We start from the raw sequence: 8,601 nt of genomic DNA, 5'->3' as shown, positions 1-8,601 counted from the left end.
ATGCTTGTGCTGCTAGTAGCAGTTAACGTCAACCTCCCTTTGCTGTCACTTCACGACCTCACACTGCCAACTGGTCATCCAGTCAAGGAATGAAACAGCTCAAGGAAAAGACGTCTATATAAAACAAACCGCAGCTTCTCTGGTTTTCATATGAATTTGGATGGAGATAAATTTTGTATAAAAATTATAAGCAATTCAATTTTTTTATTTGGAACCATCTTGATGCTCAAATAATCAAATAAAAAAAGTTTGAACTACAAAGTTCTATATAAAATTTCTATATAAAATTTATCTCTATCCGAATTTATATGAAAAAGTTATAATTTTTTAAGATGTCCTGCCTAGAGAAGGGAAATTCCGACGATCCAACTAGCGATAAGGTATGTCTGAGGCACATTCCGCCGTTTCAGTTGCCTATAGCCGTTTATATGCGTATAGATTGGTAGTTTTTTATTAGGATATATATTTTTGCAAAATCTTACGTGTATATATATTATTAATTAAGATTTCTGCCTTTAATTTTTGGTTTGGTCCATCTTGTCTCACTGACAAGGTGGGCCCTCAGTTTTGTTCGGACTGCACATTAGTTTGTCCTTTCCGTACGGACCCTAGCTGTATTCTAATCCAACTCCAATAGCATCGATGTCACCGCACTCAAATTGGGCATGCACGCACGCACGCAGGGCCGTACAGTGACAGGAGCAAGGTGTGGGACTGTTCAGGCCCCAAAATTAGAGGCCTCCAAATCTGACATCAATACTAATTGTCTTACTTAACTAACAGCAGAATACAAGCCCCAATAATCACAAGGTTTAGTTCTTCTCTAGCTAAGTCAAAACCTCATATGAGCACCGAGGTGTTTCATTTGTTATTTTGTTTGTGTCGTCTAATCATCGTGTCTTCAAAATAAGACTCCCGTTATGCAACTCACATCGGGGCCTCCAATTACTGGGTACGGCCCTGCACGCACGCCAAGGCGATTGACTCCAATAGCATGCACACACGCAGTCCAATAGCTAGATCAGGCAAATTCCGAGCACCATGAAGAAGGAAAGAAAAAGGGCGAGCTCTGTCAGCGCGAGGAACCATCCAACATGCACAAGACGAAAGAGTGTGGGAGCACAGGCTGCCTTATCAGCTTATCGCGACGCCATCCTGCCCCTCATGGCCGTCATCTTGAGCGTCGAAGGAAAGCGAATCCCGGGAGAGCCGAGCGGAGCGGGTGGCGAGAGATCATCGTAGCGGCGGCAAACGGTAGCGTTGATCCATTCGGTACTTGCACGCGATGAACGAATTGGTCCTTGTGGTTGTGGATTCACGCCAACGTGGTTTCCTGGCCTCGCCTGTGGTCGTTGTCTTGCATAGCAGTAAGGCCAAATGCTCAGATTTGGACGCCGGAGGGCTGTCTGCCACGATCTGCGTGACTCACTTGAAGACGACGACGTCGTTGGGGGCTTCGGAATGACCACAAGAAGTAGCTTGGGAACGTATGGCCCATGGCCATGGAGTCGTATCAAGATTGAATCCTTCTTCATCACGGAAGTTCTTGACGGACTCAATTAAAGGCGGTGCGGAGCTATTCGTCCTCAGTTCCGGCGAGAATCCGGGGCGGCAGGCGGCGGCCATTCCCTGAGCTCGAAGAGATGGGGAGGTGATGGGAGGAAGAGGAAGGGACGGCTCGGGCTGAGGATGGGATGGGTCGGCGCGACTTCGCGCGGAACACGTGCGGCGCTCGGGAAGCTTCTCCTCCGCGATGGGACGCGACGGCGGTGCCGGCAAGGCGATATGGGCGCACGCGGAGGCGCGGGAGGAAGAAGACGGGGGAGGGAGAAGGGTGGCTAACAGGTCGGGCCCGCCTGTCAGTGAGAGAAGGAGAGTGGAGTGGGTGTGGGCTGTTGGTGGGCTACGGGATTGTGGGCTGGATGGAGAGAAGGAAGGGTTTCGGCGTAAGGGGTTTTGGAAAAGGAAAGGGTTTTCCTTTTGGGATGAGTTTGGGATTGGAAATTTTTGTATCACCATTTTAGTTCAACACACAAATATGCAAGAGAGATGTTCCTATCGGGATGTTGCCTATTTCTTCGCGTTTTCTATAAAAAGTTCAAATTTTTAGTGATTTGTATGCATGGTAAAACACGGGTGTTACACGTTAGCGGGCACGCCAAGGAGCATCACTAGAAAGCCAGAGCGCGTGGCCCCTGTACGCATTGAAAAAAACATAGATGTCGCCTTCCTATCACCGTTCTGTTCCTGCGCGTGGTTCCTACCCTCCTGTGCGCCGTCGCCCAGCTGCCTACACGTACGCTGTGTGCTGGCGCGGTAGCAACGAGAGGGCGTCACAGCCACGCACATCTTCCTTTTCTTGGGCCTTGCTGCCACGTCGTCGCATGGCATCCCTGGTCGAGCGCGGCCTGCCCAACAGGTCTGACGCTTGCCCTATGTGTTGATATGTGATTTGCTTTCCTTCGTACGTGCTACATGTGTTAGCTCACCATGCTGCTGTGCTGCATGGTGGTGTTAGCTCTACTTGCTGCTCCTTAGTGGTCAGTGGCTCAGTGCTGCTACTCCATGCACTTGCCGACTGCTACTTTTGCAGTTGTTGGGATGTGCTAGCTGCAAAGTGCTGTGGTTAGATGCTGTTGCCACCTTCGAACAAACAATTTGTTTTGTTCTAAATCAACCATGTAAATTGTATGAAGAATATAACTGTAGGAATTGAAAAAAAAAACCCGTAGCTGGTCTGATTTGATTAGTCATCTGTGTGTACACCGTAGAGTACCAATCATGCCGAATAATGGTTTAGCTAAGGGTGCTTTCCTTCTGAAAAATCACAATAGAAAATATCCTTTCTAAAAATACCCTTTTGCATCTGAAGAAGGATAGAAAAATCTCCGAGAGTCCGTTCCTTATGTACTAATATATTTATTAGTACATAAATAAAAAATATAAAAAAAATTCAAGAAAGTTCCAGTTCTGTCTGCGACAACCCAACCCGGCCTGGTGGGCCGCCGTCGCCGCGGAAGCTTTGGCAGACAGAAGACGAGAAGAGGCCCAATCCCGCGCGGCCGCGCGTGGTTTCTCCTCTCCTTGCGCGCGTGTGATCGCCGTGAAACGGGCGAATGAACGAGCGTTGCGCGTGCGCGCGCGCTCTCCGCGCCTTCGTCCGTTTCCGCGGCGAGCCAACAAGGCACCCCCGCCACCCCGGCAGGAGGCGGGCACCCGCGGACCCGCCGGCCTTTAAAGCGACGACGGAGGAAACGCACGGAGGCGATCAACGTATAGAAGCAACCGTTTAGGCACGACCGGCGCCGGGAGAGAGGGGGTGTGGAAGCCTCCCCACGCTTCCCTCCGACGAAGCGCCCCCCTCCTCCTCCTCCCACACACACCACGCGCACACGCATCGGCGCCATGGGGACAGCGGAGGTGCTCCGCCCGCACGACTGCCTCGCCCGCGCCAGGCGGCCGCTGCGCCCCGGCCCCGCCGGGAGGAGGGCGGTGGCGGCGCGCCACCACCAGGGCCAGCGCCACGGCGCGCGCGGCGACATCGCGCGGGGCCCCGCGACGGCGGCGGCGGCCGCGACGGCGCCGAGGCAGGTCCGGACCAAGGTGGCCGCCGCGGCCGCGGACGCGTACGCCGGCCCGGCGTTCGGCGCCATGTCGCCGTCGCCGCGGGCGCTGCCGCTGCCGCGGTTCACCCCCAGGACGGCCGCTGACGCGGCGCCGGGCGTGGACGACGCCGCCACGCGGGAGCTTCGGCGGCTGCTGGGCCTCCATTGACGTAAGACCAGGCAGATTGTAAAGAGAGTAAAGGAGAGAGCAGCCATGGCTGTCCATGAGCCCAGCAACACGTACGCACGCGCAAGATTCAGATGCGTGGTGTCTCTTCCATCGATTCGTTTTCGGTTTGCAGCCCTGTTTCTCTCTCCGACGGTGTTGTCCGGCCGTGCCGCGTGGTGCCGGCTTCCAAACGCCTCCCTTTGCCTGATGTTTTTGTGAAGGACAAAGGGAGGCGAGGAGCGGTGGCTCGTGGTCGTCAGAGATACAGGGACCTAAACATGCTACAGGGAGAGATGCCATTTTCATGTGATGTGGTTAATTCGATCTGATTAAAGGAAAAACTTTAGACATCCCGCTGCTTCTTGATCGAAGTTCCTTGCCTCTCCTTCTACGTTGTCGGTTAATTTGCTCTAAAAAATTGACAGCAACTAGTTGGCGCCCAATATTTCCTCCAGAAATTTGGCCAGGAATGAACAACATTGGGATTTTATTCGATCTGATCATTCACAATTCTACAATTACAAAGTAAGAGAACAATCAGAAGCCTTACGCAAGAATTTCAACAAACCCAAGCACACAATCCTCTTTCAAAAAGAGAACATTGTAAGGAGTTCTCAAGTTACAGAATCCTATTTGTGGTACATTCATGCAGATTATAGACGGTCTTTGTACGATACAAACGCTCTTTTAGTATCAAGTGTTTGTAGCCTTTAGCAAATTATTACTGTACAGAACAAGTCTATTTTCTATAAGAGTCTTTCAAGAACTGGATTGAAACAAGTAGAGGGCTCATGGCACCTTCAGGCTGCTCACAAAGATACCGGAGCCTTATGCCCGTATTAGCTATATCAAAAAGAAGGCTCACATCTTCTGGACAAGAACTTGAGCACCATACTGGGGTTGGAGGGTGAACAACATCATTGGTGCATGAACATAGGATGGCGAGACGGTAAACGCAAACCGTTGAAGGGTCATTGCAAGTGCCACCTTGGCCTCAACCATTGCAAGATTTTGGCCAACGCAGATTGTAGGACCGATCCCAAAGGGCAAGTAAGCACCAAGATGATAGCTCTTGCCATCTGCAAACCTTAATGGATTAAACTCGTCTGCATCGTTGCCCCAAACATCATGGTCATGGTGAATGTCGATAATAGGGAAGTCAAATCGTGTGCCACCCGGGATGTCTAGTTTACCAAGCTTGATATCCTTAGTGGCAGTCCTATTGATGAAGACAGCTGGAGGATACAGCCTGAGGGTTTCTTTTAACACCATAGTTATCTGTTCCCATGACAACATAGCAAAAGCGTTACTCATTACATTATTCAAGCGAAAAGATAGTATTATAAATATAGTAATCTCACAAGAACTAAAAGATGTATAAATTAAATAGAAAAACTCACAATTTTGAGATTGCTCAGGTTATCTGCATTAGGGTGCTCATACTTTCCACACACTTTAAGTACTTCTTCACGGGCCTTATCTTGCCACTCTTGATGCAATGCAAGAAGAAGTGCTGCCCATGTCAACAAGTTAGCGGTTGTTTCCTTCCCAGCAAAGTAAAATGTCTTGCACTCATGAATTATCTCGTCGATTCCCATTTTAAATTCGCTCCCTGCTTTGCTAGCTGACAGCATTAACCCAAGCAAATTTTTGGAATCCTCACACTTCCTACCATTGATTTCAATCAATTTGCGCAAGGAACATTGGATTTCTGTGTTTAACTTCTGCCTTGTTCTGTTCTTTTTCGTTGGTACAAACCTATGGGGAAAAGCTCATATAATGATGTATGATGTATCTATAAAGCGGCCGTGCCATTTCAAGAGCATGGGTCCCAAGAAAGCAATGGAAAGAGGCATCTTACCTGAAGCCAGGAACATAAACAGTCCTCATTGCAAGAAGAGCAAGTTTCATCTGTTCCTCTTGCAATTGAAAAATTCGTTTTCCCTCCTCGTAGCTACTTCCAAATGCCACACAGGAAATGACATCTGCACTCAAAGTGTGGAATCCTTTATGGACATCGATCTCAAACTCAGTTCGGCTTTCACCTTGAGCCTCCCATTTGCCCAGCACAGATGAGATGGTAGCTGCTATTTCTGGTATCCAAGCCTACAAAGGAAAATATTAAGTTTAGTTGCCTGCAGCACAAAATGTGTACCCATGCTGATAAGAAAGAAGAAACATTGATGAGAGAGACGAAACATTGACCAAAGACATCGCTTGAGGCAGCTTGGATATGCTGTAATAACTGTACATTGTTATAACTTGTCATGCAACAATTGGATCTTTAACCAATCCATATAAGTTTCTTCTTGTATAATCATTAAAAATCAAGCGAAGTTCCTCACTTGTCACATCAAAGGAGCATTAGGGTCACTGTTATTGGGGAGTAACGTTTTCAGCAGAATTGACTGAAAGTCTGTATATTGTCTTTATCAACAAAAACAAACCTAGACCTTCCATAAATGAGAGTTAAAATAATGCTGGTCTCGCATACGACACGACTAACAACTTAAGTTTAACATTAGCACAAGATTTTACCAAGATGTACACATGTGAATCCTGTGGCCAGTAACCCTATTGGCTATAATTGTTGAGATAGATAAAAATTGCTAGCAGGTGTATTATATCAGATATATCACCAGTTTTCATGTCTCAAGTCAAGTTAACTAAAGAAACGCCTCTCACCTTCACCCTCTCCATGTTGAACGCCGGTGCAATCACGCGGCGGTGTCGTGCCCACGTCTCCCCGGAGAGCCCCACGAGGCCCTCGCCGATGAGCTGCCTGGCGAGCGGGTTGTTGCCACCGGAGCCCGCCTTATCAAAGGCCCCCGTGGAGTCGGTTAAAGCGGCCTTCACGAGCTCCGGGTCGGAGATCACCAGCCGCGGGCGGGGCCCGAACCAGTACACGAACGGCCGGCCGTACCGCGCCGGCCAGACGCTGTACTGCGGCGTGGCGCGGGAGACGACGCCGTCGTGGCGGAAGGAGGCGAGGGGAGCGGACCTGGCGGCGGCCATAAGGTTGCGGTAGTCGGCCGCGTTGCCGGAGAGCAGGCTGCGCGGTGGCCACCTGATGCCCTGCCGCCGGAAGCGGCGCTCCAGGCGGAGCGGGACCCAGAGGAAGGAGTGGAGCAGGCGGAGCACGTATTGGGCGGCCGCGAGGAGAGCGGCGAGGAGGAGGGCGGAGAAGAGGGCGGCCATTTCCCCTGCGGCTCTTCGGAGTTGGGACCGGGGGGAATGGCTCGGATGGAGGAGGAGCAGAGCGTTGACTAGCACGAAGCTGGGGCCTTTCGTTTTTGACTTTTTGTAAGTGCGAGGCCGTGCCAAAGAAAGCCAAGAAAAAAGGTTCTTGTTCTTGGCTTGTACTACTGGCTTCAACTTCAAGAGTTCGAGGCAGTCCGCAGTTGAGATCAACGACAATAAGCTATAGATCCAGGCCCGTTTCTGCTACACAAACATTAAAAACTACTCCCTCCTTTCCGAATTATGAGTTGTTCCAACTTTTTTAAAAGTTAAAATATCTCAAATTTAATCAAATTTATACAATAAAGTACTCATTCATGATATCATTAGTTTTTTATTAAATATAGTTTCATAGTATATCTATTTGTGATCCTCTTTATAATTTTGATCAAACATAAAATAGTTTGACTCTTCAAAAAAGTTGGCATTATTTATAATTTGGAACGGAAGGAGTAATATAAAACCCCGCGCAACGCGCGTGGGAGATGCAATCTGTATCATGGAAAGATTTCAATTGGCCCGTTAATTGTAGAACTTGTTATTAATGTCAGGCTCGTACAAATTTGTACGTATATGCCGTTTTGCATAATAGGATTTCTTAAATAGAGTATTTGCTGTGGGTACTTGGATGTTTTCTTAATCCTGTAGTCAGAGTGGTACTGACGGAGGAAGGAACCCAGCTATAGCTTTTCGGCTGGAGTCCGTAATCGCGTGCTGGTATCGAACTGATTTCGATTCCAGGGGTGAAGTGAGGAACTGCGTGGCAAAGAGAAGTGAGGAAGTAATTGAGCACCATCCCAGGGGCGACAGCCAGCCGCTGTGGTCGGAGGTCGGTGGTGGTCGGGCGAAAGCGGGATGAATCCTCAGCGGTGCTCGGCAGCAGGGCATGGCCGGCCAATAGATGGGAGAGGGAGGAATGGTGCGGGCACGACACGTGTCAGCCACGCCGAAAGGGTTACTGGGATGCAGCGAGAGGAGGTGGATTGGGTACTGACGCATGCACACGGTCACTGGATAACGGTGCAGGAGCGGTAAAGATCGAACAACCATGCTGCGAAGCTGCGGTATCGAACGGCTAGCATGGACTACTGTAGTTCTAGCAGTGCTTCCTCTCACAGACAGGTGTCAACACGCACGAACGTCATAAGATAGAAGGGACAAAATCACCAAGTTTAGTAATCTTATAGGGTAGTACGGATTAATTAAAACATACCAAAGACTTTCCAATTATTTTTTTTTCATTTTTTGACATATCTACTTGTGAAAAAAAATGTAAGAGTTTTGAAACCTGAGCAATCTCAAAATTGTAAGTCCATTTACCTGTACAACAATTTCATACATGTATACATTTTATACAATGAGTACTGAGTAATCCTTTTGCAATGTTGGCATGATATTAGGTAAATATTATGTGAGAAACTAAACATTCGGTTCTCCTGCGTATATTTGATTAAAAAAAACTAATTTTCATGCTACAACATCGCACATACACGTGTCAGTGTCTTCGTGCCGAAGGACTGGGTAAGTGGGCCATCGGCCATCGCTTTGCTACGGAAGACGGGGCGGGCTGAAGACCATGGCCCAGGC

General features: G+C 48.9%; 2 protein-coding genes across 2 annotated transcripts; one reads left to right on the top strand and one right to left on the bottom strand.

The window, feature by feature from the left end:
* Positions 1-3,405: 3,405 nt before the first annotated feature.
* LOC101780790 lies at positions 3,406-3,774 on the top strand. Its single transcript, XM_004963722.1, has one exon. It carries the CDS (start codon positions 3,406-3,408, stop codon positions 3,772-3,774), a length of 369 nt encoding a protein of 122 aa, XP_004963779.1.
* A 557-nt stretch (positions 3,775-4,331) lies between these two features.
* Positions 4,332-7,070, bottom strand: LOC101760518 (cytochrome P450 734A1). The gene is made up of 4 exons (XM_004962072.4): positions 6,460-7,070; positions 5,636-5,880; positions 5,175-5,532; positions 4,332-5,052 (listed from the first exon to the last, which is right to left on the bottom strand). Exons 1-4 carry the CDS (start codon positions 6,970-6,972, stop codon positions 4,636-4,638), a joined length of 1,533 nt encoding a protein of 510 aa, XP_004962129.1. The 5' UTR covers positions 6,973-7,070; the 3' UTR covers positions 4,332-4,635.
* Between the last annotated feature and the right edge of the window lie 1,531 nt (positions 7,071-8,601).

The sequence above is a fragment of the Setaria italica genome, chromosome III (genome assembly GCF_000263155.2).
Source record: "Setaria italica strain Yugu1 chromosome III, Setaria_italica_v2.0, whole genome shotgun sequence".
In the NCBI taxonomy this organism is placed as follows: domain Eukaryota; kingdom Viridiplantae; phylum Streptophyta; class Magnoliopsida; order Poales; family Poaceae; genus Setaria; species Setaria italica.
This window is presented reverse-complemented; position numbering and strand designations above follow the sequence as displayed.